This window comes from Naegleria gruberi (assembly GCF_000004985.1).
Source record: "Naegleria gruberi genomic scaffold NAEGRscaffold_28, whole genome shotgun sequence".
NCBI lineage: Eukaryota > Heterolobosea > Eutetramitea > Acrasida > Naegleriidae > Naegleria > Naegleria gruberi.
The window spans coordinates 118,216-145,211 of NW_003163299.1; the positions used below are offsets into that span (position 1 = coordinate 118,216).

The 26,996-nt window shown below is 34.0% G+C and overlaps 16 protein-coding genes and 1 non-coding gene across 17 annotated transcripts; 12 read left to right on the forward strand and 5 right to left on the reverse strand.

The window, feature by feature from the left end:
• Positions 1–249: 249 nt before the first annotated feature.
• NAEGRDRAFT_79989 (uncharacterized protein) lies at positions 250–1,617 on the forward strand (the record flags this gene model as incomplete). Its single annotated transcript, XM_002676293.1, has 3 exons — positions 250–814; positions 864–969; positions 1,037–1,617. 3 exons carry the CDS (start codon positions 250–252, stop codon positions 1,578–1,580), a joined length of 1,215 nt encoding a protein of 404 aa, XP_002676339.1. The 3' UTR covers positions 1,581–1,617.
• Positions 1,618–1,770: 153 nt separating this feature from the next.
• On the forward strand, positions 1,771–2,247 carry NAEGRDRAFT_49593 (uncharacterized protein; the record flags this gene model as incomplete). The annotated part of the gene is made up of 1 exon (XM_002676294.1): positions 1,771–2,247. The coding sequence occupies one exon, from the start codon at positions 1,771–1,773 to the stop codon at positions 2,245–2,247; it is 477 nt and encodes a 158-aa protein (XP_002676340.1).
• A 786-nt stretch (positions 2,248–3,033) lies between these two features.
• On the forward strand, positions 3,034–3,807 carry NAEGRDRAFT_34133 (uncharacterized protein; the record flags this gene model as incomplete). The annotated part of the gene is made up of 3 exons (XM_002676295.1): positions 3,034–3,250; positions 3,295–3,612; positions 3,686–3,807. Coding segments are annotated over 3 exons (657 nt in total), but the record flags the coding sequence as incomplete, so codon positions are not given.
• Positions 3,808–3,948: 141 nt separating this feature from the next.
• NAEGRDRAFT_68347 (rho family small GTPase) lies at positions 3,949–5,223 on the forward strand (the record flags this gene model as incomplete). The annotated part of the gene is made up of 2 exons (XM_002676296.1): positions 3,949–4,747; positions 4,790–5,223. The coding sequence occupies 2 exons, from the start codon at positions 3,949–3,951 to the stop codon at positions 5,221–5,223; spliced, it is 1,233 nt and encodes a 410-aa protein (XP_002676342.1).
• Positions 5,224–5,357: 134 nt separating this feature from the next.
• NAEGRDRAFT_68348 (uncharacterized protein) lies at positions 5,358–6,875 on the reverse strand (the record flags this gene model as incomplete). Its single annotated transcript, XM_002676389.1, has 3 exons — positions 5,358–5,546; positions 5,618–5,850; positions 5,921–6,875. The coding sequence occupies 3 exons, from the start codon at positions 6,873–6,875 to the stop codon at positions 5,358–5,360; spliced, it is 1,377 nt and encodes a 458-aa protein (XP_002676435.1).
• A 581-nt stretch (positions 6,876–7,456) lies between these two features.
• On the forward strand, positions 7,457–8,298 carry NAEGRDRAFT_79991 (uncharacterized protein). Its single transcript, XM_002676297.1, has 2 exons — positions 7,457–8,212; positions 8,251–8,298. The coding sequence occupies exon 1, from the start codon at positions 7,463–7,465 to the stop codon at positions 8,156–8,158; it is 696 nt and encodes a 231-aa protein (XP_002676343.1). The 5' UTR covers positions 7,457–7,462; the 3' UTR covers positions 8,159–8,212; positions 8,251–8,298.
• Positions 8,299–8,523: 225 nt separating this feature from the next.
• NAEGRDRAFT_58235 (uncharacterized protein) lies at positions 8,524–9,969 on the forward strand (the record flags this gene model as incomplete). The annotated part of the gene is made up of 1 exon (XM_002676298.1): positions 8,524–9,969. One exon carries the CDS (start codon positions 8,524–8,526, stop codon positions 9,967–9,969), a length of 1,446 nt encoding a protein of 481 aa, XP_002676344.1.
• A 190-nt stretch (positions 9,970–10,159) lies between these two features.
• On the forward strand, positions 10,160–10,230 carry NAEGRDRAFT_t357. Its single transcript has one exon. It is a non-coding gene; the product is annotated as a tRNA-Gly (tRNA).
• A 188-nt stretch (positions 10,231–10,418) lies between these two features.
• On the forward strand, positions 10,419–11,302 carry NAEGRDRAFT_68351 (uncharacterized protein; the record flags this gene model as incomplete). The annotated part of the gene is made up of 3 exons (XM_002676299.1): positions 10,419–10,741; positions 10,790–11,180; positions 11,213–11,302. The coding sequence occupies 3 exons, from the start codon at positions 10,419–10,421 to the stop codon at positions 11,300–11,302; spliced, it is 804 nt and encodes a 267-aa protein (XP_002676345.1).
• A 1,844-nt stretch (positions 11,303–13,146) lies between these two features.
• NAEGRDRAFT_34114 (uncharacterized protein) lies at positions 13,147–14,196 on the reverse strand (the record flags this gene model as incomplete). Its single annotated transcript, XM_002676390.1, has 1 exon — positions 13,147–14,196. A coding segment is annotated over one exon (1,050 nt), but the record flags the coding sequence as incomplete, so codon positions are not given.
• Positions 14,197–16,350: 2,154 nt separating this feature from the next.
• Positions 16,351–16,755, forward strand: NAEGRDRAFT_68353 (uncharacterized protein; the record flags this gene model as incomplete). Its single annotated transcript, XM_002676300.1, has 1 exon — positions 16,351–16,755. The coding sequence occupies one exon, from the start codon at positions 16,351–16,353 to the stop codon at positions 16,753–16,755; it is 405 nt and encodes a 134-aa protein (XP_002676346.1).
• A 151-nt stretch (positions 16,756–16,906) lies between these two features.
• Positions 16,907–17,576, forward strand: NAEGRDRAFT_68354 (uncharacterized protein; the record flags this gene model as incomplete). The annotated part of the gene is made up of 2 exons (XM_002676301.1): positions 16,907–17,110; positions 17,148–17,576. 2 exons carry the CDS (start codon positions 16,907–16,909, stop codon positions 17,574–17,576), a joined length of 633 nt encoding a protein of 210 aa, XP_002676347.1.
• A 751-nt stretch (positions 17,577–18,327) lies between these two features.
• Positions 18,328–19,224, reverse strand: NAEGRDRAFT_49598 (uncharacterized protein; the record flags this gene model as incomplete). Its single annotated transcript, XM_002676391.1, has 1 exon — positions 18,328–19,224. One exon carries the CDS (start codon positions 19,222–19,224, stop codon positions 18,328–18,330), a length of 897 nt encoding a protein of 298 aa, XP_002676437.1.
• Positions 19,225–19,390: 166 nt separating this feature from the next.
• Positions 19,391–20,920, forward strand: NAEGRDRAFT_49599 (uncharacterized protein; the record flags this gene model as incomplete). The annotated part of the gene is made up of 1 exon (XM_002676302.1): positions 19,391–20,920. The coding sequence occupies one exon, from the start codon at positions 19,391–19,393 to the stop codon at positions 20,918–20,920; it is 1,530 nt and encodes a 509-aa protein (XP_002676348.1).
• A 1,075-nt stretch (positions 20,921–21,995) lies between these two features.
• NAEGRDRAFT_68357 (uncharacterized protein) lies at positions 21,996–22,952 on the reverse strand (the record flags this gene model as incomplete). The annotated part of the gene is made up of 1 exon (XM_002676392.1): positions 21,996–22,952. One exon carries the CDS (start codon positions 22,950–22,952, stop codon positions 21,996–21,998), a length of 957 nt encoding a protein of 318 aa, XP_002676438.1.
• Positions 22,953–23,746: 794 nt separating this feature from the next.
• On the forward strand, positions 23,747–25,266 carry NAEGRDRAFT_68358 (uncharacterized protein; the record flags this gene model as incomplete). The annotated part of the gene is made up of 3 exons (XM_002676303.1): positions 23,747–23,966; positions 24,156–24,689; positions 24,767–25,266. The coding sequence occupies 3 exons, from the start codon at positions 23,747–23,749 to the stop codon at positions 25,264–25,266; spliced, it is 1,254 nt and encodes a 417-aa protein (XP_002676349.1).
• A 454-nt stretch (positions 25,267–25,720) lies between these two features.
• Positions 25,721–26,971, reverse strand: NAEGRDRAFT_68359 (uncharacterized protein; the record flags this gene model as incomplete). Its single annotated transcript, XM_002676393.1, has 1 exon — positions 25,721–26,971. The coding sequence occupies one exon, from the start codon at positions 26,969–26,971 to the stop codon at positions 25,721–25,723; it is 1,251 nt and encodes a 416-aa protein (XP_002676439.1).
• Between the last annotated feature and the right edge of the window lie 25 nt (positions 26,972–26,996).

Consider the following 26,996-nt stretch of genomic DNA (forward strand, 5'->3'; position numbering starts at 1 on the left):
TGGTCATTCCAAAAAACTAAACCAATCTATGATAATCAAGTTATTTACAATCAATGCAGCATTGATAAAGCCAATCTCCCACAGGAATCCCCAATTGAAACATTCAATGTTGCATTAAAAGTTCCAGATATTGCTCTTCTTAAGAAAAACAGTAAAGTTGTCCAAAAAGGAAAATGGACCTTAATTTGGAATCAAGGAATGGAAATTCGTTTTTCAAATTTCAGATATTTTGCCTTTTTTAATTATACTATGAATGCAGAGGGAGTTTCTACTTCAAATTGTAGTAGAATTCTTATGGGTACTTATCACGATAATTCTGTGAACGCTGCCAAGTGGGGATGCTTTATTGGTGATAGGATTAAGGTGCCAAAAAGTGCTAAAAGATTTTTGACAGATGTCAGTTTGAGTTCTGGAAATGTAGAGGGTAGATCTGAGAGAGATGATAGAAAATATGAAGATTATCAATATGTAGAAGAATTAAATAAGGTACAAAAGAGTTGGAAGGCATCAATCAATAATCAATTTAAAGGAATGACAATTGGTCAATTGAAAAGTATTTATCTCAAAAAACAAAAAAGAGTTTCTATTGCATCCAGAGATTTTATCAACAATGAATTGAAAAAGAAAGCTACCACCCGTCATCCCTCATCTGGAGGTCAATTCATATTCAATGGTGAAATTGACAGATATGAATGGATTAGTGATGAGGAAATTTCAAAAATTCCTGAAGAATTTTCATGGGAAGATGTGAATGGTCAAGATTATTTGACCCCTGTGAGAAACCAGTACAGTTGTGGATCATGCTTTGCTTTCGGTGAGTTTCAGATTCTGTAAAACTAATATTCGAATATTATTTAATTAAGGCACCAGTGAAATGCTTGGAATGAGAGTTAGAATTAAGAGCGGTCTTTCCAAAACCGACATATTCTCTCCACAAGCCATTGTCGATTGTAGTCCTTATTCTCAAGGGTAGGTTCAATCTTTCGAATTTCATTATTCTAAACATTTCTAATTTTGTTTTATCAAAAAACTATAGCTGCAGTGGAGGATGTGTCTATCTTGCCTCCAAATATGTACAAGATTATGGACTCGTTCTCGATCAATGTCTCCCTTACAATGCCTCAATGAGAGTTGCCCAAACATGCACCATCAATCAACAAACTGCATGTACAAAATTGAGAGTTTCGAATTATTACAATGTTGGTGGTTATTATGGAGCTTCAAATGAATTGAACATTATGATGGATGTCTTGAAAAGAGGTCCAATTGTTGCTGGATTTATGGTTTACAATGACTTTTTCTATTACAAGAGTGGTATTTATACTCACATTCCAACAGAAAAATACGAAACTTCATCAACAGATAAGAAATTACCCAAATTTTACTACATTAATCACACATTAATCATTTATGGATGGGGAATCGACAAGTCAACTGGTCAAAAATATTGGAATATTCAAAATTCTTGGGGATCTAAAGATTGGGGAATGAAAGGTCGTGGTCTTGTTGCTAGAGGTGATAACACTGGATTTATTGAAAGTGATGCTGAAGCTGCAATTCCAATCATTTCAAATCTTTGAAAATAAAGAAATCTTTGAAGAATTTTTTAGATTTTTCCAATTAAATTCTCATTTCTCACTCAAAATTGTAAATGAAAAAATTGTAAATTGCATTGTTAAATCTCAGTTGATAATTGAGAATCTCCATGATTCCAGTTCGCAGAACTTATAAAAAGTCAAAAGGATCTTTTATTAAAGGTAAGTAAAAAAAATGTCAACGTTCAGTGAGCTGCCATCAGAGCTACAAATTGAAATATTTTCAAATCTATCGGTCATACATTTAGGAAAAATTCTATCCATCAACAAATCCACACATGATCAACTTTTGCAGTCGGAAGTCTTTTGGAAATCATTGATCAAAAATTATTCGAAACTTTCAGGAGATTCAAATCAATCCTGTGATGAATTATTCGACATTTCTGAGGTAAAGAATCAACTAATCGACATGATCCGATATAAAAATATGAAAACCCAATTTCTACGCAAGAAATGTATAGAATTCGAATACACGTTAAGAGAATTACTAGAAGTTCAAGCAGAATTACAAAGTGTACTCCAGTTCAGACCTGAAAAGAACGAATCTCAAAAAATCAATAGGGAAATTGAGAGCATCCAAGAAGAGGTTGCCAATACCAGAAAGAAAATGGATGCATTGGAAGAAAGTTTGGAGAAAATGACAATTGATTAAAGCATTATTATTTTTCATTTCATAAATGCAATTTTCTCCTTCAGGTGAATAAATTATTATTCTGCAATTTTGCAGTTAGGTCAAGAGTTCAGAAATTTTGAGAAGGAAACAAATTCAAGTTCGAAATTAATTTCGTCATTCTGTAATCACTTTAAATATTCTAAAATCAAGAGAGTTACTAGTTCACAATCCATTGTCCGAACTGGCCAATTCATGGCTAAATTAAAGAAACAACTGGCCTTAATAAATTTTTGCAGGAGTTGTAAACTCCGTATTGGGAGTTTCTAAAGAGGAGTTTCTGGTCAAAAAGAACAACTGTAAAACAATGAGTCAAAATACAAGACCGTCATCATCATCATTAAATTATATATAACCCTATGCATTGGAATATTGCTGGCTCTCCTTGCGGTGTGGAACTGCAAAGTTGAAGCAGCTCAAATACGCCAATTTAACAACAATTTAGAAGGAAAACAGTTGCAAAACAAGCACTCCTATGAAAGTGCACATCCTGAATCAGATATTGCTTGGGAAAATTTACCAGTTCATGATGAAAATTTCAACAATTTTATTAACAAACATACGAGAGGTTGGTGGCAAGCAGGAAATAACAAAGTTTTCACAGGAAGAAAACTCAAAGACATCCTAAATAGAGGTTCACATTTAAGGAGAAGAAAAGGTCAACATGTAAAAAATAACTATTCAGTAGTCAACTCAAAGATTGTGAAAATTTCAAACTATTCCATTCCTCCAGCTTATTCCTTATTGGAAGATCCAAAATTTTCCTCATGTAAACAATTATCACTCATTAGAGATGAACAACAATGTGGATGTTGGGCCTTTGTAGTTGCTGAAGTTGTTTCTGATAGATTTTGTGTTTCATCCAAGACGAAAGTGAATGAAGTGTTATCGCCTCAATACTTAATTTCATGCGATTCCAACAATGGTGGTTGTAGTTATGGATATTTCGATACTGCCTTTCAATTTGTTGAAAATCAAGGCATTGGTAAGTTGAAAACTCACAAATTTTCTCATGAACTTGTTTCACAGTCACTGAAAATTGCTTTCCATTCGTTTCAGGTGAAGGGAACTACATTCCCCCTTGTCCAAAAAAGTGTCTCGCCTATAATCCTTTCACCCTCTTCAAGGTCAACAACTCCCGTGCCTTCCTTCCACAGGACATCCAAGGAATGCAATTGAGCATTATGAACGGAGGTTCTCTAGCTGCCTCTCTCGATATTTACAGAGATTTTGTGCAATACAGGGGTGGTGTGTATAGACATTTGGTGGGAAATTACATGTTTACTCATTCAGTGAGGATTGTTGGGTGGGGAATTACCTCTCCTCAACAGGGAAGCATTCCATATTGTATGTACTTTTAGGAATTTTATTAACTTTGTGTATTTTTTTAAAATTGAAAAATTGAAAATTTCTAATTTAGGGATTTGTGGAAATAATTGGACAGAAGAGTGGGGTATGCAAGGTTGGTTCTGGATCCTTAGAGGTTCCAATGAATGTAATATCGAACTAGATGTGTGGGAAACTACTCCAATAATCAATTAATAAATATTATTAAAAATATTTATTAATAGATAACAAAATATTTAACAAAAATTTCTTTCGTCAGGAAACAACAGTTTTAGTTTGAATCTTTGATAAAAGAAAATTGTAAGTTTAATTTTTTTAATAATTTGCAATAAAAAAATGTCTGTTATCGATGATGATAATTTCTTCTTGTTGGAAAATAGACTTGATCAGGCATCGATTATTTGTATTTTGGAATTTCTCAATAGGAATGAAATTAATAATTTAGCAAGTTTGATTTATCGATCCGATTCTACAGAAATTGAAAAGGGATTTTATAATGAAACATATTTGGATTTAAAATTTGGAAATTGTTTGATGATTTATTGTTGGAAAGATGAGTTTTGGGAGGATTATATGAATGAGAAAATTATGAGGATTAACAAATTATTGAGAAAATCAATAACTCCGATTGAAATATTTAATGATGATGATTGGAATGATGGTGGGAATATTAGATTGAAATTTATTAAATATATGTGGAAGAGAATTGGTTCAGAGAATTGGAGGTTAATTCAGAAAACAAGACATGACAGAAAGTTATACATTCACTCACTTTCTGATAAATTATCAAAAATTGCCAAGTTAAACAAAAGGTTCAAAACTCCAGAATGTGAAGGATTGATTAGAGAGAGAATTGAACAAGCTTGTTTTATTGAAGAAGACTCTCTTTCAAAGTATTTGAAAGAGCCAATGATTGTGGATAATTTGAATGAATCCATACAGTATGAGAAATGGGTCAGTATGGGAATGAATGTTGGTAAAACAAGTTTATTCATGACAATTAGTGGAGTAGAATTCCCTTTTGAGTATACCCCTAAAGTTTTTGATGGATACAATGCAGCTGTGCTAGTTTCATGTATCAACAAGAAAGGAGAAGAAAGAAAAGTTAGTTTTCACTTTGGATTTTGGGACACTGGTAAGTTAACAATTTGGAAAATAATACTATTAAGTTAAATAGTTGGAAATGAAGAGTATGATAAATTAAGACCACTTGGTTATCCTGACACAACTATATTTACTCTAAATTATGCTATTAATGATTGGTCAAGTTTAAAACAATTGGCTGAACATCTACTGTGGGAATCTACTCTTTCCGAGCCAAATGCAACTTTTGTCGTTGTTTCAACAAAGAATGATCTAAAAGAAGAATGTTATTGGAATAGTTTATTGGATCCATTATTAATGGAAGAAGCAATTTCTCCAGAAGATGGAATCATGTTTACAAAATCAATAGGAGCAATATCATTTATTGAAACAAGTTCTAAAACAAAGAAAGGTATAGAATATCTACTCCAGAAACTTGTTTTACTTAGATTGATACATCTTCAACATTTGAAATCAATTGAAAAGCAAAAACAGGATGACACAAAAAGGAAATGTTCAGTTCAATAACATTTTTATCAAAAATAATGGGCAAAAGACATGAGATAGAGATTATTAGGTTTTTAAATTTAATACTTTAGAATATCTCCCAATCTGTATATATACTGCCTCCTAATGAAAAATAGTAGTTTAATTAGAGGAATCTATTTAAAGTATGGAAGTAAATGATCTCTTGGAGTGAAAAATACTCTATATTTGGTGGGATCCATATAGTACATACTCTTTTCAACTGAAAATGGTGGAAATTCATTTCCGTTGGAATGAGTCAACTTGAAATGTCTAACTAATGCTATTAAGGCAAAGTAAATTTCATTAGTGGCAACTCTTTCTCCCTATTACAATTCACGATTATATAATATAATAATTGATTAATATTACTATTATATAATTATTAAATACTTACCGGACATTTACGAGCTCCAGTTCCAAATGGGCCAAGGTAATCCTTTGGCTCGCTTATTTCAGATCCCTTGATGTGACGTTCTGGAAGAAATTCAATTCCACGTGGAACATATTTGGATTGAACTGATGGCACATCCAAGAATAAGACCTGGGTTCCCTTTTCTAATTTGTAAGCGCCAAGAATAGTGTCTTTGGTCAATAGACGAGAGTTTCTTACTGGAATAACACTGTCCACTCTCATGAGTTCATCAATGAACAATTTACATAATTTCAATTGTTTCATATGTTCTGGGGTGACTTGCACTTGTCAATTCATCAGCAGTTGGTTCACCAAATACTTGAGCTGTCTCTTCATATAATTTCTGAGCCCACTCCTTTTCGTGAGCAATTCTATACAACAAAGTAGTCATCATACGAGCTGTAACATCGACACCACCAATCATGAATGCAGAGAGTACAGTAGTTGTTGCTTCAGAAAGAAAACCAGCCATCTTTGCTCTTTCTTCGACCAATTCTTTGAGTCTTGGAATTTTACCATCATAACGATCAGATAAAAGATCAACAAGCTTGAATCCACGTCCAAAGGAAATATCACTCAACTCTTCAAAATCCTTATAATCCTTTGTTTTGTAGCCGTACTTGTAAAGACCTGGTTGGTATTGAAGTTTGAGGATTAGATCAGTAGTATCAACAGCATCCTTAATATACTGTCTAACTGTGAATCCTAATTTTTCAATCAATTCCTTTTCAGTCACTTTAACACCCAAGAATACTTTGATTACTGCACTAAAGGCGAATTGACTCATAATATCATACATTGGATCAGCAAAATAATATTGTTTTGAATTTTCATCAAATTTCAAGGTATTAACAAATGATTTCAATAATTCATTGTTCAATTCAGTCAATTGTGGCAAAATGACTTCGTTGAAATATTGTGGCTTGAGGGGAATATTCAAAACTTGACGAATATCATTCCAATTCTCATGATTGAAATAGTCCATTGTAACCCTAATCATTCCCTTTTCAAGTTTGTAATGTCTTGATGCATGAAGAGTTAATCTTCCTTCTTCCCCTCTTGCTAACTCACGAACTGCCTTTGGATCTGACAAAATGACCATCTTGTTATTCAATAATTTAATCTTTACAAAATCCCCATATTGATTGGCCAATTCGGTGAAATAAGCATTTGGATTATTGGCATTCTTGAACAAATCTAAAGCTTGTCCTATGAATGGCAATCCCTTTGGGCCCGGCATTTCGTCAAAACTCTTGAGAGGTTGTGTTGGACTTAACGGACGTTCTTGTGAAGATTAGGACATTGTGCCGTGCTACCTGAATGTGTTTCAACTTGCAAGGTGATATTCGAAAGAGAGAAGGAACGTTGCGTCAGTTTTGCTAATTGCTTGTTGAGAGAAAGTGTTTGAGTAGTTCTTCTTAGCATGTTTCTTTTGTTTTTTTTGAAAGTGTAATTATCAACAGTCATTATTCAACATGGTTGTATCAACTTTCTAATTCCAATAAATATTTCATCTATCACAAGTACTCCTCTTTTAAGGTTCACTAGTCCTCAAAAGAATGTGTTCATTGTTGACCATGGTCTTCATCCTTGGCCAGAAGTGAAGCCAAATCCCTTCCAGAATTTTCATATCACCTTCACCATCCTTATCTTCACTCCAGTAGTATCCTCCAGTGGTTTGGTAAGCAGATTGTTTCTTGTTGAGGGACTTTGAGCAACTTCGGTGGTACTCTTCTTTGTCTTTAATAAATCAATAATTTCTGACACTTGTTCATCATCTTCAACATCAATGTCTTCTGTTTCCATAATTTGCAAAAAACAGAAAAAATGATCAACAACCAGCATTCATCATCTCTGTCTTCTACTCAAATTAGTAGAACACTCCAAACAATGCAACAACAACAATACACTCCCACACTAAACTCCCTGCATTCGTACCATCCACTGGGACCTCCAACAATCTCAATGTCATCATCCGTACCTCCATCAATGTCCATATCATCTTCATCATCATCTACCAATAACAAGGAATCCTTTGATAATTTTAATAATGTCGATCCGCAAGCAAAAAAAGCCTTTGATCACGCCAATAATATTATTGAAAATTCCAATCAGGATAAAACATTTTCTGTCTTTTCCATTCCACCACGTGAGGCTCTCTCCTATTATTTGGGTGTTGAAGAACATTATCAAAGGGAACAAATTAAACCAGTATGTCCTTTGTGTATGAGACAAGTACACTTCTCTGCATTATCTAAACATGTAGTTTCATGTGCAGAGTATAGAAATTCATTATTGGCCATGGAAGAATCACCTCCAATTAAATCGACTACTACTTCACCATTCATGCCACCTCCATCATTATATTCATCATCAATGGATTATAATAATAGTAATTCATTATACCCTTTATTAGGTAAAAGAACGAAATTAGATAGTGATAATCTTTTAGGTGGTAGTAATAATATGACTAGTAATAATTCATTATTGATGAATAGTGGTTTGCCTCAGTACAATTTCTAATGAGTTGAAAGCTCACTCAATGAGACTGGATTTATTATTATTTGGTAATTATTGAAATGATCCAGATCACTTGAAAATGCTTGCCAAGGAAAGTTTTGGATTCATGTCAACAATCAAGGATGCTGATACATTATGCTCTACCAAATTATAAAAGAAATGTGAAAATTAATTAAAAATTTATTAAAAAATATTAAAACAAAATTGCAAAATTGTTGTGTTACGGAAAAACATGTTGCTTCTAACTCAAAGCAAGAACCACACATTCCATTCATGGTCAACGGCTAACTGTAAAAACTAGGCTTGGCCACTTCCAATACCAAACATATTCACAATGTTATCATCATACAATAACAAAGTAAAAAATAATGAAGGCACCACTTCTTCATCTTGTGCTCATCATCAATGTTGTATTACTGGCGGTGAATGTCATGTGGATGATACAACAAGGTGCTACTCCCGAACAAGATCAGCCTCATCATCAAGTGCTACTCAATAATAATAATACCGAACATATTCATTATGATAATAATACTACATCAATACAAATACAGGAAATATCACCAATTCAAAATAATCATACAATGGAGAGGGTCCAAGAATCACAAGAACAACAAGTATTGGACAATCAATTTGATGAGCAATGTCTGTTTCACATGTTGATATTGACTGTACCTAGGCTGGAAATTGAAGGATCCAGATATCACTATCTAAAATCAACGCTTAATGGCTTGTATTCACAATTGGGAAATACCATCTTTATGCCGTGTGTAACTGTGTTCAATCCAAATCCAATATGGAGAAGTGAGCTTGAGGAGGCTATTCCTGAGCAAGTTAGGGGATGGAAACGGTTTAGAATATTGGAAAATCAGTATAGGAGTGATATTTTCCAATCTCCTTCAATGAGTCAAAAGAAAAAGAATCAATCCAACAACTTTTTTGACATGATGAAGACCTTTTTGAATGTGTCCACACTCGAGAGGAATGTAGTTTTTATGGAGGATGATTTTGTAATGTGTGAGGATGTATCATCTCACTTTATTCACGTTCTCAATAAGGCCTCAGATCCAGAACTCTTTTCAGGAGTGAGATTCTCTTTTGGACTCAATGGAGTGCTCGTTCAAAGGAGAGACCTTCCGCAAATGATTTACATGTGTGAAGAGTATGCTTTTAAGGATTTCCCAATTGACAATCTTTTGGAAGAATTTTTAAATAAGAAAACAAAGATGGGAAAGGACTATTTCAAAAATAGAGAATTCTTTACCTACAGATATCAATTGATGGAACATATTGGAAAAATATCTTCAGTTGGTAATGATAGAGATCAGGAAATGATGGATTTGACTTTCCCTCATTGCTATGAAACTCAAATCTACTCTCAAATCATGAATCAGTACAAATTATACTGTGCTCACTCACTGTTTTCTCCATGTGATCGACCAAAAAAGCTTCAATTTTCACACGATGTATTTGAATTTCCACTCAAACCGCCTACTTTAAAAATTACTCTCTCAGAGCTCAATAAGGTCGAAAGTGTATTGTGTGAAGAAGGAGAGGATTGTGACACTTGTTGCAAAAAGAGAGCTAAAACTTGTGATGTTTCATTCTTCCCCTACATTAACCATTGCAGAGAAATACAGAAACATTCAAAAGAGAGATGTAATTGTAAGATCGATGATGAATTTTTCAGTTCCATAGCACCAAGTATGGACACTAACAAAGATTGCTATGTTGGATATAGACCAAGTAGATTCTCATGTTCTAACAAGAAATCAAAGAGTAATCACCGTAGATTATGTCCATGCAAATCTTGATCTTCCATCAGATGTCCAACTTCAATTCTCTATTCATTTGAAGAGTTTTAATCATTGTAATGAGCTTTGATGTGGAAATAAAACTCATTTTTGATCCTTTAAGGAAATAATTGAGCAATTACGAGTTCAATTAATGTCTGATTTACTATGAGAGTTCTCAATTGAAGATTACATTCTAAATGAATGGGAAGCGTCGATGGTTTAGTGGTAGAATACGGCGTTGCCATCGCCGTGACCCGGGTTCAATTCCCGGTCGACGCAATCAAAAATCAATTATTTTTATAATTTTTAATATTTGGCTTATCAATTTTTTATAAAAGCAAATGTACACGAAGTTTCATCTATTTCTCAAAAATCATCTATTCAATTCATTAAATTCACTGAGATAATAGGCTCTGATTGGACCTCATTTTTCACACCCAAAATAGCTAAAAAATAGTTTAAAAAAAATGTCGAAACTTATCACATTGTTTCTGCTGGCTACATTGTTCACCTCATGTCATGCACAAATACCCGTGACAACCATTCAACTTGACATTGAACCGTACACACTTTCGGAATGGACAAGTGACAGACAAGGAGTTGCCAATCAATTCTTGGATTTGATAGATAAATTATTAGCTTTGAAACCACCTCTTCCTCTTCGTTTTGCAATTCCTCGTTGGTTTGATGGAATTTCAATCACCCGTAATGGTGTTACTAAATATTTAAGTCAATTCGTCCAAGACAGAGCTCACTTAATGATTATGGATTATGTTAACACAGCACAGAGGTATGTTAAACAATATTTCATTTGAAAATTCTCATAAATTCAATATAGAGCCATCAATGATGCCCAAGATGAAATCAAATATGGATCCATTTCTGGAACTAAATCTGTAATTGGATTAGAAACAATGCAATTACCAAGTGAACCGACCTCAACTTATTATGGAAAGAATGCAAGTGATTTGGAGAGTGATTTGCAATTGATTGATAGTGCATTTTCATTGAATAGATCTTCATTTGAGGCGCTATGTGTACATGATTGGAAAAATTGGAAAGTTTTTACTGCAAATTTTACAAAACCAATTGGTCAATTAAGGAGGGATTTGTATGTTTGGGATAATAGTGTAATTCTTGTAGAGGAGGTGAGGAAGATATTTATGGATGATCTTAAAATATTGAATGGTAAATTGAGGAGAGTTTATTTGGAAGCAGAATATTTAATGGTCAACTCTAAATATTGGAATATTACAAAAAGTACAATTCAGGAGTGGAATTCAAAGTTTGGAGTAGAAGTGGAGCTTCTTTCAGGAGATTCCAATTGGGCATTAACTACAAATCATGCTAGACCTATTGCATTTGTTAATGCTAGCATTGCTTTCTATCAGAGTTATCCTAAAGTGATTCCAACAAGTTCAATATTTACACAAAATTCAACCAAATTTGCCAGAGAATCCAATGCAAATATTTCTTTTTCAATCATTGGATCATTTTTGACCATATTCCTCTTCCTCATTCAATATTTAATTAACTTTTAATAATTTAAATAATTTATTGTGGAGGCTCAACATCTCCACTTCTAATAAAGTACTTGAGTTCCAACTCTATCAAGTGTTCATCACTCATTAGTGGACAAGAAATTGCTGTTGAACCATTGTTTGAATTATAAACTTCTAAAGCATGAGTTAGATTGGCACATCCAAGACGAGTGTCCAATTTTGAGGATGTGTACAATCTGTCATATTGGGCAGGGAACAAATTCAAGATACCAAAGATTGTATTTTCATTGGTCATGTTTGGATACTTGTGAGCATTGCCCATTTCCTTCATTAAGATTTCAACAAATTGGCCATATGGAATTTCATTTACCTTGAATCCCATCTTTTTCATAACTTGGACAATGGCATGGACACTTCTTGTAGCCATAGGATTATTTCTATTGGTGTTAATAACGTTGAAAATATTATTAACTGTCTTATCTTGAGCAAATAGAGAAGGATAGAGTTGATTTGAATTGACCACAGCTACAATACTCTGGGCACAAAAATCAACAGGAAGCATGTGAATACTGTCAGTAGAATTTTCTGGTGCAACACCCAAGTGAATCATACCACACATTAATCTGCTGATCCATTCTCTGACACTGGAGAAACCATTCTTTGAATGACCAACAACTAGTCCAGGTCTATAGATGGCAATTGATTTAATATTCTTCTCTTCCATGGCTAATCTGAGAATGTGTTCACTGATAAACTTGGTTTGTGGATAACCACCATTCAATAATTGGAAGTTTTCAACAGTGAGTGGAACGAAATCTTCATTTACAACGGTGTTATACTTGGCCATGTTGTGAGGTACTACACTGATGGAGGAGACAAAGTGAAGAGTCTTGAGCTTGTTTCCAGAAGTTGCAAGCTTGAGACATTCAACAACACTTTGTACATTGACAGTTCTCAATTGATCATAATTCATAATAAAATTAACATTAGCTCCGCAGTGAATAATTGAGTCCAACTCTGTTGACAAGGTGCTGATCATTTGATTATCCAATCCGAATTGTGGCAAGCCAAAATCTCCACATAAAACTCTAGTTCTCGTTTCAAATCCGTTTTGAACGGCATTGATAACATTAGAGTCCAAACCTTGAGTGTATTGGACAATATTATCTAACACTCTTCTTCTACCTTCCTCTTCGGAGCTAGCTCTAACAAGGCAATAAACAATCGATTCAGGATAAAGTAGCAATTGTTCACATAGCAAACCACTTCCAATAAAACCTGTAACACCTGTCAATAAAATCTTCTTTGGTGTTTCATGCAAACAAGAGGTATTCATGGTGGCAGTGTCAATAGATGGTACTTGAGAGAGCAAGCTTCTAACTTCCTCTTCCAAGGCATTATTGGAGGCAAATCTTGCAGATTTTTCAGACATTGCTTGATTTGGATTTTGCATGGCATGGTCAATAATTTCCAACATTTTCTCTGCTGGATTATCATGATTCTTTACAGAGAGTAACTTGTCAGCTCCAACAACAATACCAAACTTTTGCATCAAGATGTTCGATAGACGAACAGTACTCAAAGAATCAATAACACCTCCACTTTGGAACAAGTTTTGAATAATAGTCTTCAATTGTTCCTTATTTTCAACAGTTTCGAGTTGAGTGATGTCACCTTCCTTTTCCACTTGAGTATAGAGTTTGTCGAGAGCTTCCTTGTAGGCCTTATTGAGGGCTGGTCTACAAATCTTGTACGAGCTGGTCAATTTACCATTGTCTGGTGTGAATTTTTCCAAATCAATTATAAATGCCTTTGGAGATTCATAGGACTCTAATTTTCCTTCTCTTGCTGCAGTAATAATTTCCTTTTGAATGATTTGATAAGCGACACTTCCTCTCGAGAGATCCATCGCGTCTGGTACTGGTAAGTTTTGTTCTTTCAAAACAGTGGCAACTTGCTCTTGCAAAATTGGAACGTTCTTTGGAACAATGACAGCAACCATGAATGATCTGAATGAATTTCCATACAAGAACATTTGATCAATGAAATGAGATTTGGAAATGAAGAGATTTTCCAAATTTTCAGGAGCTACAAATTCACCTTGAGCTAACTTGAAAATATTCTTTCTTCTATCAATAACTTTAACCTTGTAGGTACTCTTTGAAATCTCACCAATATCACCTGTATGATAGAATCCTTCGCTATCAATTAGTTCACTGGTCTTTTGAGCATCTCTATAATAGCCAGGAATACAATCTTCACTCTTTACACAAATTTCACCTCTAGCATTTGGCTGATCGGTAATGTAATAGGAGAGTTCTGGAACATTTTCCAACTTGATGGTGACACCGTCAACTAGGAGCATGTGAGATGGAAGATTTTCATTGTCCTTCTTGGTCTTGTCTGTAATATACACTTGCTCCAATTCTCCTCTATCAATCCAACCAATGGATCCACACTCAGTTGAGGCATACCCATTGAAAACAGGTACCTTGAAGCAGTCACGAAGGAATTTAATTACTTCAGGGGAGGTTGCAGCGCCACCTGTTACAATTGAAGTTATTCTTCCTCCTAAAATATTTTTGAAATTATTCAAAATTAAAAATTCAGAGACTGGCTCACTACTACTAGCATTTCTCTTCAATCTACTTTGATATTCAGCGAGGAGAGTATTGTAGAATCTTGGTGTAGTGGAAAGTGTTACAGGTTGAATCAATTGGAAATCTTCCAAAATTTTATCCATTTCACCACAATAAATACCAACTCGGCCACCATTAATAGCACAAATTGTTGTGTTGGATCTGTCAGTAACGTGAGAGAGTGGTGAGAAGGAAACACACACAAGGGGATGATTTTGGTAGAGTTCATGTTGAAGTTGTTTGTTGTAGTGTCTATCTGTAATGATGGCCCCTTTTGGTTCGGTAGATGTGGAGCCAGAAGTATAGACAATTGTGCACATATCCTCGACATTTCTATTAGTCTTGATGGCAACTCTGAGCTCATCGGAAAATGTTGGATATTCATTAATAGTTGACATTTCCACATAGTTCATATCTTTCAATTCTACGGAGAGCTCTTTGGCCAACACTCTAGCCTTGAAATCAAGTTCAATATCATTTTCACTAATATAATTTAAGAGGACAAAATCTTCATCTGAAGCATTCCAATCACACAAGTCTGCTAGTGAAGTGTTCATGTTAATATTGGTATCTGGATATCTGTTCTTCAATAAATAATAATATCTCAAAAAGTCACTGGAATCCTTGGTATAATTGGTGAGTTTTTTGAGTCCTTCCAAATGAGATCTTCTTCTATTTTTGACAAGGTCTTGAACATTATTTTCTTGTACAGATTGGAGGTATGATGGCACTTCCTCTTCCTCAACAATCAGGGCATCCATTTGTATAATGGCCTTCACAGATGGTAAGAGACCTCTCTTGATGAGTTTTAAAAATTTGACAGTCAATTCTCTGCTACAAACAATGAGTGGAACTTGTGAATTATTTACCACTTGAATAATTTCGTGGGACATCATTTTCATATCCTCCTTTGATTCTATATTTACAATATCTTCAGAGAGGCATTCAACTTTAGCTTTTGGAAGTGGAATGGTAACCATAGCTTGAGTCAATCCAGCCCAATCAGCAACAAACCAATCAGGTCTGTTAATTGAACAAATGCCAACGAATCCTCTGTTGATTTCTTTTTGATTTTCTCTGTGTTGAGTCAAGAGCTTTTCATTATTGAAACAAATTCTCAACCCATTACCGAATCTCAATACTCTTTCGTGGAGTTGAGCATATGTAAACCAACGATACTTGTTCTCATATTGATCCTTGGCAATTTTTCTTCTATAACCCAAACAAGGTCTATCAGCATAGGCCAATAGAGCATTATTGAGAGTTTCAGCAACGTAGGAACCTTTGGTGAGCCAATGCAAATGAGCAGGATGTTTCGAATTTTTCACCAAGAAAACATCATGAATAGGAATTGGTTTACGCTGGGCAATAGTTTCTCTTGCTTTAATCTTCCACTCCTCCACACTCTTCTTCTCCCATTCCTCCATTGAAATATTAAAATCCTCAAATTTATCACTCTCCAAACAGTGCATCTTTGGTACATTGGTTTTGAGTTTTGCCTTTGAAATCATACAAACATCCTCATGTCTATCTCTATAGTATCCTTCATAAATATAAAATCTGACACCAATCTTCTTCTGATACTCTTCTCCATTCTCACTCAGAGCCACTTGCAAATCGAGTGGCACAGAAGGATCAAATTTCTGTGGTTCAAATCGAAGAGCAGCCAAGAAGGCAGTCGGAACAAAACCAATATGCTTCTCATTACGTGGAATATCATGATCATAGACTCGACATCCATTTCGATGAACATCACGAATATCCACTTTTTGAACCAATGCCCAACCCAAACCAGTTTCATACTCACGAAGGAGAATCATCAGATCACCAACTTTGAGTGATATCAAACCTTCAGAATTATTTGGCTCCACTTCATAGTCAGAAACCGAGATGGCATATTTAGGGAATTTGAACATTTTTTTTAAATTGTTAATCAATAGGTTGGATGTACTGGTGGATAAATAGTGCAGGTAACACACAAGGATCAAGTTCATAGTACAGAGCTGTTATCCTTTTTACAAAAATATTAATCAATATTAATAATATTAAACATGGTTATTTAATAATGTTAAAATTGTAAAGTAAAAAAAAATGGGCAAAAAGCATCCGATTTCTTTTCGCCGCTTTTTTAGCTCTTAAATATATTTCAAAGGCATAAGAGAATCTTCAGCCACTACCATAATTCAAATCCAAAAAAAAGGAACAATAAGCCTTTTAAAACAACAACAACTATATTATTTAATTTATTAGAGAAGAACATGTTTACTTCCGAATTCATGACTAAATTTCAAACATTATGGAATCAAGATGAAACGATTCCATCCACTCTCAAATCCATCAATTTCTCGGCCAATGTTGGTTATGGAATTAAAAGAGAGGATCAACCAAAGACTGTTTTAATTATTAAGGAAGGAAGTGTGGTGGATGCCAAAGTTTATGAAGGAGAGGAATTGGATTGGGATATTAGATGTTCTGAGGATAATTGGAAACATTATATGGTGAAGGGAATGGGAATGTCACAACTCGCTTCAGGATATGCTATGGGTTGGCTTAAATTTATTAAAGGAGATTACTTTAGCATGATTAAGAATCCAAGAATGATTGGACCATTCATTAAGAGTTTTGAATTGATGAGCAAGGTATATACAGAACTGAATCAATAAATGATTCAAAGTTACTTAAGGCCAGAGGGTTATATTAAACTATATGATCTAATAGTTTATGAACTAAATATGTTGACAAAATACTTGCTGAACGAATCACTCCTTCCAAATTTTGACCTGTCAACAATTCATCTTTGAAAAAAAAACCAACATGTCTTCACAACATAGAATCACACTCGCAACCTTTCTAATTTTATGCTTGTTGTTGTCTGTTTGTTGCATTTATGTGAATGCCACAGCTTCATCATGCAGAGCTCCAGAAACCTCGAAATCTAGCTCAAAACGAAGAGCTGTAGTATTGGAGAATGATAATCCATCTTCTGAACAGCAATTAATTAGCAGCACAACTACCAATGTAAGTTGACTGGTCTTTTGTTATTCGAATATTTCAGAAACCTGCCGAAAGCTCTTCCTCGCAACCAACAACCACAGCCACAACATCAAACTATCCAATATCACCAGAGGCAAAATACTACATTGACAAACAACCAACCACATTCCACATAACAGGTCCACTCGATCTCAAACTCTCCAAACGTTCAGAAACATTTCGTGGTTCTGACAAAATCAAATGTGTTGCCTGCAGAATGGATTGCATGAAGAAGGTCCATCCAGAAATTGGCTCCTTCTTCGAGTCATGCAGAGATCAATTCTACTATTATGGTTGTCAGAAGAAACAACCATGTTACGAGGCAGTGGATGGAGATTTTGTATTGGAGATGGCTATTGGAATTTGTTTGGAAAAGAATGGATGTATTATGAAGAAGGCATTCCTTTCTAATGGAAATGCTGATAGTAGTTCACAATCTGATGGGCAATAATAATATTTTGTAATATTTATTAATATTTATATTATTAACATAAAATGTTCATTAATAATTTCCTATTTGTAAAAGTGCAAACCACCTCTATAGTCAGTAACCACCAAAATGAAATATTCTTCATTTCTAATGAAATTAATGGCATAAGCATTCTCCAATTCGAAAAATCCCATTCTCTTTTTCAAAATCATATCAAAGGCATAAATCTTGCCTTGTGAAAAATCTGAAACATAGAGAACTAGACCGAAGGAGGTGAGCTAAAAAATGTTTCATCACGGTAATTTCGCGCCAACCAAAAACCGCTGAAAGTTGTCTGTTCTGACCGTTAAATATTCAACAAAAAAAAACAACAAACAACAATTACTCATCATGAATTCATCATCACCCTGCTAAATAGGTATATTGGTTGGTATTCCCACCTTCAGCATGCTACCTTGAGAAGCCACCATGAGGAGAGTTCTCCCTTTGCTTCCTTCCTCACCAGCCATTACTACATTCACCTCGCCAAAACATCATCTAGATAAGTGCCTGCCCATTTACTTGAAATTGTTGGTACATTAAAGCGAAGGTTCATGTACAAGAACCCAGAAGTACTTGTTTCTAGAAGAACAAGTGGTAATTGATACTTTGAACACACTGTCTCACTCTTGGTCCAATAAACCTTCGGCTCGACTTTAACAAATTTTTGTTTTTTGAGTGACTTCTAAATTTTTTATAAAAATATTTGTCAATCCTTCTCACCTCCCACGGTCTATAGAGAACTGAATGGATTTTCATCATAAAGCAACCTTTGGGCTGTTGTCAAATCAGAAATATCCAATGAAAACTCGACATGCCATTTGCCATCATTGTAATAACACACGTTCAATTCTGGCTCATTTGAAACAACAAGTTTACCATCACCTAACCAACAGCCGTCTCTAAGTAAATTCCCATTTGAAATCTCTATTGTAAAAGTGGAATCCTTTGTTCCATTTGACAGATCACCAAATAGGTTTCCATAATCACAACAAAGTAGTAACTGTTTCTTTCCATCTCTTTCAACTAGGGCAGCAGAATTTGCTCCTCCAATGTAGATATTATCATCAGAGGTTTGATTCTGATCAATTATCAACACTGGTTCGATATTATCCAAGCTCTCCTTCTCGTTCAGTTTTTGAACAATCTCACTCATGTTCAATTTAAGAATTCGCTTATCCTCACAAACAATCAATGCATTATCAATTTGACCAGTTGCCTCATTCACAATTCCCTTGTTTTCAATCAATATTTGAGATGGAATATCCTTCAAAGGAAATCCTCCCAAATGTGCAAGATGTAATTCCTCAGCAATATCAATGCATTGATCACATTCAAAACATTCAATTCTCTTATTGCTACCATCAGAAATAACCAACACTCCATTCTTATCATCGAAGGCAACACCACAAGGATAGACAGGATTATAGAGAAGACCATCCAACTTGATCGATTTGATCAATTGAAACTTTCCAGAAAATCCCTTACATGATCTCTTCATCTTTTCCGATAATTTCTCATACAACCAATCTTTCCCATCACCTCGATGAATACCTTTCTTATTATCATTATGATCAGCTAAGTGGATTACAACTTGTTCTGCTTCTGGTTCTTCTAATCTGTTGCTCATTTTTTCTGGAAATCTTAATAACAGTTAAAACTGATTTTTTTAGAGGGTTACTTGAATGTTGAGATTTTACAATAGTTTAAGGAGTAATATTAATTAATATTTTTGTAAAGGGGTATTAAACTCGACTATTTGCTGGAAGTGATAACACTATTCAATATTAAAAAAAATGCCTCCAACCAATATTCGAACTCTTTCATCATCCAACAATAATTCATCACCATCATCGTCTTCGGGTACACAAAAATCATTTCCCACCACAGGTGGAAGAACACTCAGAGTTTCATCCTCATCCTCATCTACTAATGAAGACAATAGTACTGATAGAATTGGAGCATCATCTTCATCATCAACAGATGTAAAAAAGGCACCTTTGAATAATAATAATAGTATAATTATTAAACGTGATGATGGTATGGAAAATATTCCGAGAGAATTTACTCCACAAAAGTTTATACCACCCCCAAGATTTGATACAAACAAAACTCGGAGTAATCCATCTTCATCATCAAGTAATAATTCTTCTAATAGACAACATGTTTGTTCGTCGTTGTGTTCTTGTCCAAAAACAAGTTCTAGTAATGGAAAGAAGAATTCATGTGATACACCAATTTTCAATCAACAAACAGTGAATAATTTTAGTGATGCAATTATATTGGCAGAATTGAATTCACCAACACCTGATGTTCATGTGTTATTTACTCATTTTGATGGCAAGTATTTCAGAAATAAGTTGTCAACGTGCACAACTTTGAGATGGAGTTCTAAAATGACACTTTGTGCTGGAATTTGTTATAGTCAATATCAGAAATATACCATAACAAAAACATTTGGACCTAGAGTGTCTTCGAGTGGATATTATGATCCTAATGATATACTGAAAAAACAAGAGCAAGTCACTCAGAAAATTTGTACAATATCCTTGAGTGAATGCCTTTTAAAGTTTAGACCACCAATTGATACCATTTCGACATTGATACACGAAATGATTCATGCTTTTTTATTCATCGACTCGAATGTTGTCGATAGAGAGGGTCATGGTGAAAATTTTCAGTGGTGGATGAAATTTGTCAACACCAAAGAAAATGGAACAGGAATTCACATTACAATTTATCATACTTTTCATGCTGAAGTTGATTATTATCGTCAACATCATTGGAGATGCAAGAAATGTGCGATGTTAGTCAAGAGAGCTATGAATAGAGCTCCTAACAAACATGACGATTGGTTTGCAGATCATGAGAAGAAGTGTGGAGGAAGTTTTGTAAAAATTAAGGAACCTGAAAAGGTTGAAAAGAAAAAGAGTGGAAATTATAAGGGTATTGAAAAATCGAGGAAATTTATGGAAAACTTTCTCACGAAAAAGAATCCAACCATTAAGGGAATTGAGAGTGATTCTGATCTCACAAAAGTAGCAGCAAATCAGATATCTAACAGTTCAACTGATAAAAAGAATGAAAAGAAACCTATCAATGATTTGATAATTATTGAGGAGGATAGACCTAAAGGTAATACTAATAAGAAGAAGGATAATCTGCCTATTACGATTGAGATATTGGATGATGAAGATGAAGAAGTGGATTCTCCATCATATAAATCCGATGAAATATTCATCAATGACGATGATTACATACCCCCAGACAATGTAATTATCCTAACAAATGATCAAGACATTCAAGATGATGTTATTATTCTTTAATTCAATTTACCAGCATATTTCAATGCAATGGCTATTATCAATCCACTACTAAGCAAAAAGAATAAACCAAAGGTAATAACCCAAAAGAAAATCCATGCAATTCTCTTGAATTTTTCATTTTGTGATCTAAGTATAATCACGAGAGGAGCAGCCACCATGAGAGGTGGACAAATAATCCCTATACAAAAGGCTCCAATCCATAACCAAATCATATTCAGGTTTTTAGCTCTCTCATCAAAGCAATGGTGACAGATCATTGGATTTGAGGTTGCCATTTTGCTCATTGAGCACAATTCACAAACATCATTTTTGCATTTTTCACAAATCCAGGAAGCATCCATTTCTTGATGATATGTACATTTCTTTGGAGGTTGTGTTTCTGTTTTTCCTGTACTGTTTTTCAAGATACTTTTCACTTCGACAACACTACCTGCACTTTTCATGGAATCAATAGAACATAATCGATCTAAAGAAACATCCTGTTGTTTGTACGGCTTATTCGAAACAACACTCTCATAATTCTTTTTATCTGAGGAAAGTGTTTCTATTTCCATATGAAAACCCTCATCATTTAAACTATCGTGTGACAATAACTTGGTTTTCAATTGTTTCTTTCCCATCTTTGTCAACTGTTTATCAGATAATGTATTCGGACTATTTACAATATTGCCTTCAAAATCAATTTTATGGGCTTCCAACTCTATTGGTGTTTTTACATTGATTTGAACTGTAAGATTGGGTTTGTGATGATGATGAAATCCGAGAGATCCATCACTCGGTGTATAGGGTGAGGCATCACTTGTATCCTTGGTTGGGGATCCTTGACCTGCAAGATTTGATAATTTGTTTGTTGACATTTTTTTTACTAATTTAATACTGTTGTGTTGTGGTGATTGTTCCAAAAAAGTAACTATTCTCTCTACATGAAGTTTTAATAATTTTTAACTATTTTCAATTGTGTGTCAAATTATTTACAATAAATTATTGACAAGACTTTTCTGTGCTTCAAGTTTACAAAGACTTTTATGTGTGCTTTACAAGATTCGAACATGTTCTTCCACCTCCACTAAATAAATTAATTTTTGGTTACAATTTCACTAAGGGAAACAATATCATATCCTCTCCATTTAAGGAATGGAACCAAATAGTTTAACAATTTGGCAGTCCAAGGTCTATCATGTAAAATTACAATAGCTTGATCATCATTCGTTGCAAAATATCCAAACGAAATGAATTTCAAAATATCATATAAATATGAAACCATTACAATATTCACAAAATTCAACCACCAAACAGGTATTTGTGGATCGAATGAATAAATATTTCCCAAAACTATTCTATAGCCAAGTTGATCAACCAACTCTATCATTTCATTAGTGAAAAATCCATGACCAGGTCTGTAAAATTTAGTCAGGACACTTTCTAGAGGTGTAACCCTCTTTGCATTCACTCTAGTCAACAACAAATCATTCAATGTCGTTTCATTCTGCACAATTTCCTCTCTCAATTTTTCCCTACTCAACGAAGCATGCCTGCTATTTGTCATTCCATGATTAGCCAACTCAATTAATCCATCATCAATCCACTCCACAAATTTACTGGTCAATTCCTCATCATGTTTCAAATTTCGAGTTGCATAACTTCCAATCATCATCAATGTAGCACAGCAATCACCCAACTTTTCCATCACTGAACAAATCTCAGCAATACTCGTCTCTAATTTCAAGCCTTGTTTTTTCAAAGGCTTTGGAAGTGAATATTTCCAAGGAACATCATCAATTGTAATGGCAATTCTCTTTCGTTGTTGCTGGTAATTCCTTCTCTCATCATCGGCATCACCCATATTATTATTATTATTATTATTGTTATTTAATTTAATATTATTATTATTATTATTTTGATCCGATGATGATCGTAAATTTCCATGGAAAATTACTTTACCCGATCGATCCAACACGGAGAGCAATCGAGAGCCAAATAACCAAATTATGAGCAAGAGGAGAAAAAATAAAGTCAACACAAATGCAATCATTTTTTTAAATATTTAAATTATTAATAGTTTATGTTACGGTATTGAACTTGGAAGTTTAGTATCGAATATTGTAAAAATCTTGTAAAGGACTTCTATACTCTCACATGCAAAAACAATTATTTCCAATCGCAACAAAATATTAGATGATTAAGAAAATGCCTCAACCACAATTCATTAGAAATTCAAGAAGACCCCAACGAATCCATACCTTTTCTTTTGGAAATTTGACCTGATCACATTGGCGTACTGATTTTCAACTTGTTGTAATATTGAAACGTGGAAGCCTAGTAGTTCAAAGAACCAATCGCTTAATTTATGATGATATGGATTTTTAAAGAATGACTTTCAATACTGTATTGTATAATCAATAGTAACAATAGTAAGCGCAACGATTATTAACGAACATTTAAAGCTGCAGGATTAGCAGAGGAATACCCCTCACAGTTGGAAGAGAACATTTCAATTTTAACAAACTCCCCTGTTGAATATTAATATCATAAATTAACATAAAGTTGTTATAACAAACAAGTCATTAATTCAGTATTTTTTCATTGGATTGAAACAAAATTGAGTGGATAGCCAACAGTGTTCTTCTTGGAGTTCTGTTTTTATTCGAAAGATCAATTGTATCCACAAATTTTCATCTCGATTTTTTAATCATTATCGACAATTGAAAATTCTTCAAATATTGAAACTTCTCTCACAATAATTATTACTTCTCAATGTTGAGCCTTTCACTAAATTCCTTATTCGGAGTTACGCGATCGGAGTAAATGTTGAAATTTAAAAAAAAAATGTCAACACCCTCACGATACGGCACCTCTGTTCAATCATCAGATGAAGGTGGCCTCTCAGCAACCATTGATTCCTATCATGCCGATGATAGAATCAGTGTAGAAAGTGCTCCGAAGAGACAAAGCCACGAAAACAAATCGAATAATCAGGCGCACACCTATGGATCATTTGTTGCGTATTGTTTTTGCGTGAATTATATTCTTGGAGTAGGAGTGTTGGGTAAGAATTTAAATAATTTAAAAAATTAATTTGCGAAAAATTGTTCCGTACGAAAACATTTTATTTTTGATTTTTTAAATGAAAAATTCGTGATGATGATTTTTTGTGGATTTTTTGTGGTTGAATGATGAATTTGATGATTTTTCATTGGATTTGCTGTTATTTGTGATATTTTGTGGATATTAATAGGTGTTCCTAATGGTTTTCAAAAGGGAGGAACTATTATTGGACCAGTTTTCTTATTGATTGTGACGATATTTGCTGCATTGGTGTTGAATTGGATATTGGAAACTCTGTGTAGAGCAACACCTTTCTTTAAGGAACAAGAAGAAGAATCGAAACATCTTCAAGATGAGGACGTTTTGAGATTGGATGCCAGTAATAATTTAATTGAAATTGGTGAGGAGAAGGATTTGTTTCATTTTCCTGAACGTCGTTATGAAATGAATGAATTGTGTAGATTGTTTTTGGGAAGATTTGGCAAAATTATTTATGATATTGCATTGTGCTTTTACTTGTATGGATCATTGTGGAGTTATTCAACTGTTTTTGCTGAAAGTATGGCTTCACACGTTCCATTGCCAATTAATGGATGGTACACTTGTAATGTGAATTCGGATAATTCAGTTTCATGTGATATTTTGTATAAGATTTATGTTGGTATTTATGCACTTGTTGTCATTCCAATGACATGTCTCAATTTGACTGAACAAAAACCGGTTCGTAAGTAGTTGAATTATTATTACACATCTTTACGAAACCATTGTAAACTGTGTGAAATATTATTATTATCACTATAGAAATTATCTTGACCATTTTCAGATATGTTGCTTTGGCTTTAATGATTGTTGTTTCATTCGTTTCAATTTTTGTTGATCCATACTCTAGATATCCATCTAATCCTCACACTGCCATGGAAAGACATCCACCCTATGTTTCTAAAACAAGTTTAGCATCAGGTGATGGATTATTTGTCTTACTTCCAATTTGCATTTATGCTCAAATTTTGCATCACTCAGTTCCAGGGTTGAGTGAACCTGTGAGAAATAAGAAACACTTGCCAGCAATTTTCACCTCAACATTTATTACAACCTACTTGTTTTATACCTTATTGGGTGTCACACTTGCTGTATATTATGGTGAAAATATTCAAGCTCCTTGCTCTCTCAATTTTGGATACTACAGAGGTGGTAAGCCATTTGGTATGAGCACACCAATTTGGGCTGAATTTATTATCTATCTCATTATTTTATTCCCTGCTATTGATGTCTTGTCTGCATTCCCATTGGTAAGTTATTAGGAATCAATCTCTTTGTGTGGAATTATTAACAATTTACAAAGAATGCCATCACATTAGGTAACAACATTCATGCTGCATTCTTTACAGGAACTAAATATTTAGCAAGCAGAAAGATTCAAGTTTTCTTCAGATTGGTGGCTGCCATTCCACCAATTATTGGAGCTTTATTTGTTTCTGATTTGGAATTTATTTTGAAATATGTTGGATTGTTTGGATTTTTGATTACCTTTGTCATTCCACCACTCTTGTTCCTTGTTTCCAAATATAAGGCAAATAAGAGATTCAACAAGAGCGAAACACCATACACTAGGAAATTCATCAGTTCTCCAATTTTGGCTGTTATCTGTATTGCATTTGGAGCTATTGCTATTGTCTATTGTATTGTCGCAAACATTGTTTACAGCGTTTTGGATAAGAGTGAATAATTATATCTTTGAAATAAATTAATATGTTTTTAATAAATTCTATTCTTGGGACGAACAAAGGCCGTAGGGATAACACAAACAGCAGCTACCACTGAAATACTTCCAAAGACTCCCAAAATACCACCTGCAACATAGTAGGCTTCGTATCGTGTCGAGATTGGTTCAATAATGTTAACCAAATCCTCCTTCTTATTAGTATAACACAAAACAATATCTCCAACTTTCATTGGAAAATAAATTCCTGTTTCTTCCATATTATAAGGTAAAAATGTTGTCAATTCCAAAATTGTTCCATTATTCTCTGTAACATTTTTCAAACTTGGAAATTTCACATCAAAATAACAATAAGTTCCTCTATCCAAATATTTTCCTCTTTCAGCACAATCATTACTAATATCAACAAGAGTACAATTATGTTCCCATGTCAGTGCATTTGGGTCATTCTTAAATGTAGGATCAGAATTAATTTGTCCAAACAAATAGGCACAAACTCCCAATTGAATTGCTGCCAGAATTGAGCAAACGACAATAGTCGGAACTACAAATGACAAAATAAAGAGCCAATGAGGTGTATCTCCTTTCATTAATTTCGAAACAGGTTCCTCTGTAGTAGCACCACCATTAACACCACCACCTGTCGATCCACTATTAATTGTTTGTTGTGATGATAAATTATTGATGGCTCTATTTTCTGGAAGAGGTGGTAAAATAACCTCAGTAAATCCCTTCTCATTGGTATCTTGTTTTTGGAGAGGAAGTGATGGTTTCACTCTATCAGTTTTAACTTTACCATCATCCTCATCACTAGAAGAAACTTCATCATCATCGTCATTATCGTCATCATTGGCTTCATCTTGGAATCTAACACCTCCCTTCTTCTTCTTTCTCTTTAACTTGTTTTTAATTTTACTCTTTAATCCGCCGTTATTATTATTATTCACCAAATCATTCAGTGTTGGTTCATGAAGTCCAATTAAATTAGAGTTTGATGCTGAATTAATTGTTGAAGATGAATATTCATCAATCAAAACTGGTTCATTTCTATTGTAATTATTATTGGTGGTGGTGATGTTATTAGAATATAGAGTTGATGAAGAAGAATATGGATTATTATTAACTCCTCCGAAAGAAGAAGAAGAACCTAATGAATTGTTGGTTGCAAATATCACATCATTCGTAGGACCTTGTTGCTGAGAATTTGTTACTCCTCCTCCACCATTTGTTGTAGATGATGAAACAAAAACATCATCCCAATCATTATCCCCTCCTCCATGATTCATTTCCCAAAGGTTGTTGTTGTTTTAT

What these genes read in the sequence shown, in the direction of transcription:
- NAEGRDRAFT_79991 (XM_002676297.1), top strand. Translation starts at nt 7,463, where the DNA reads ATGATCAACAACCAGCATTCATCATCTCTGTCTTCTACTCAAATTAGT.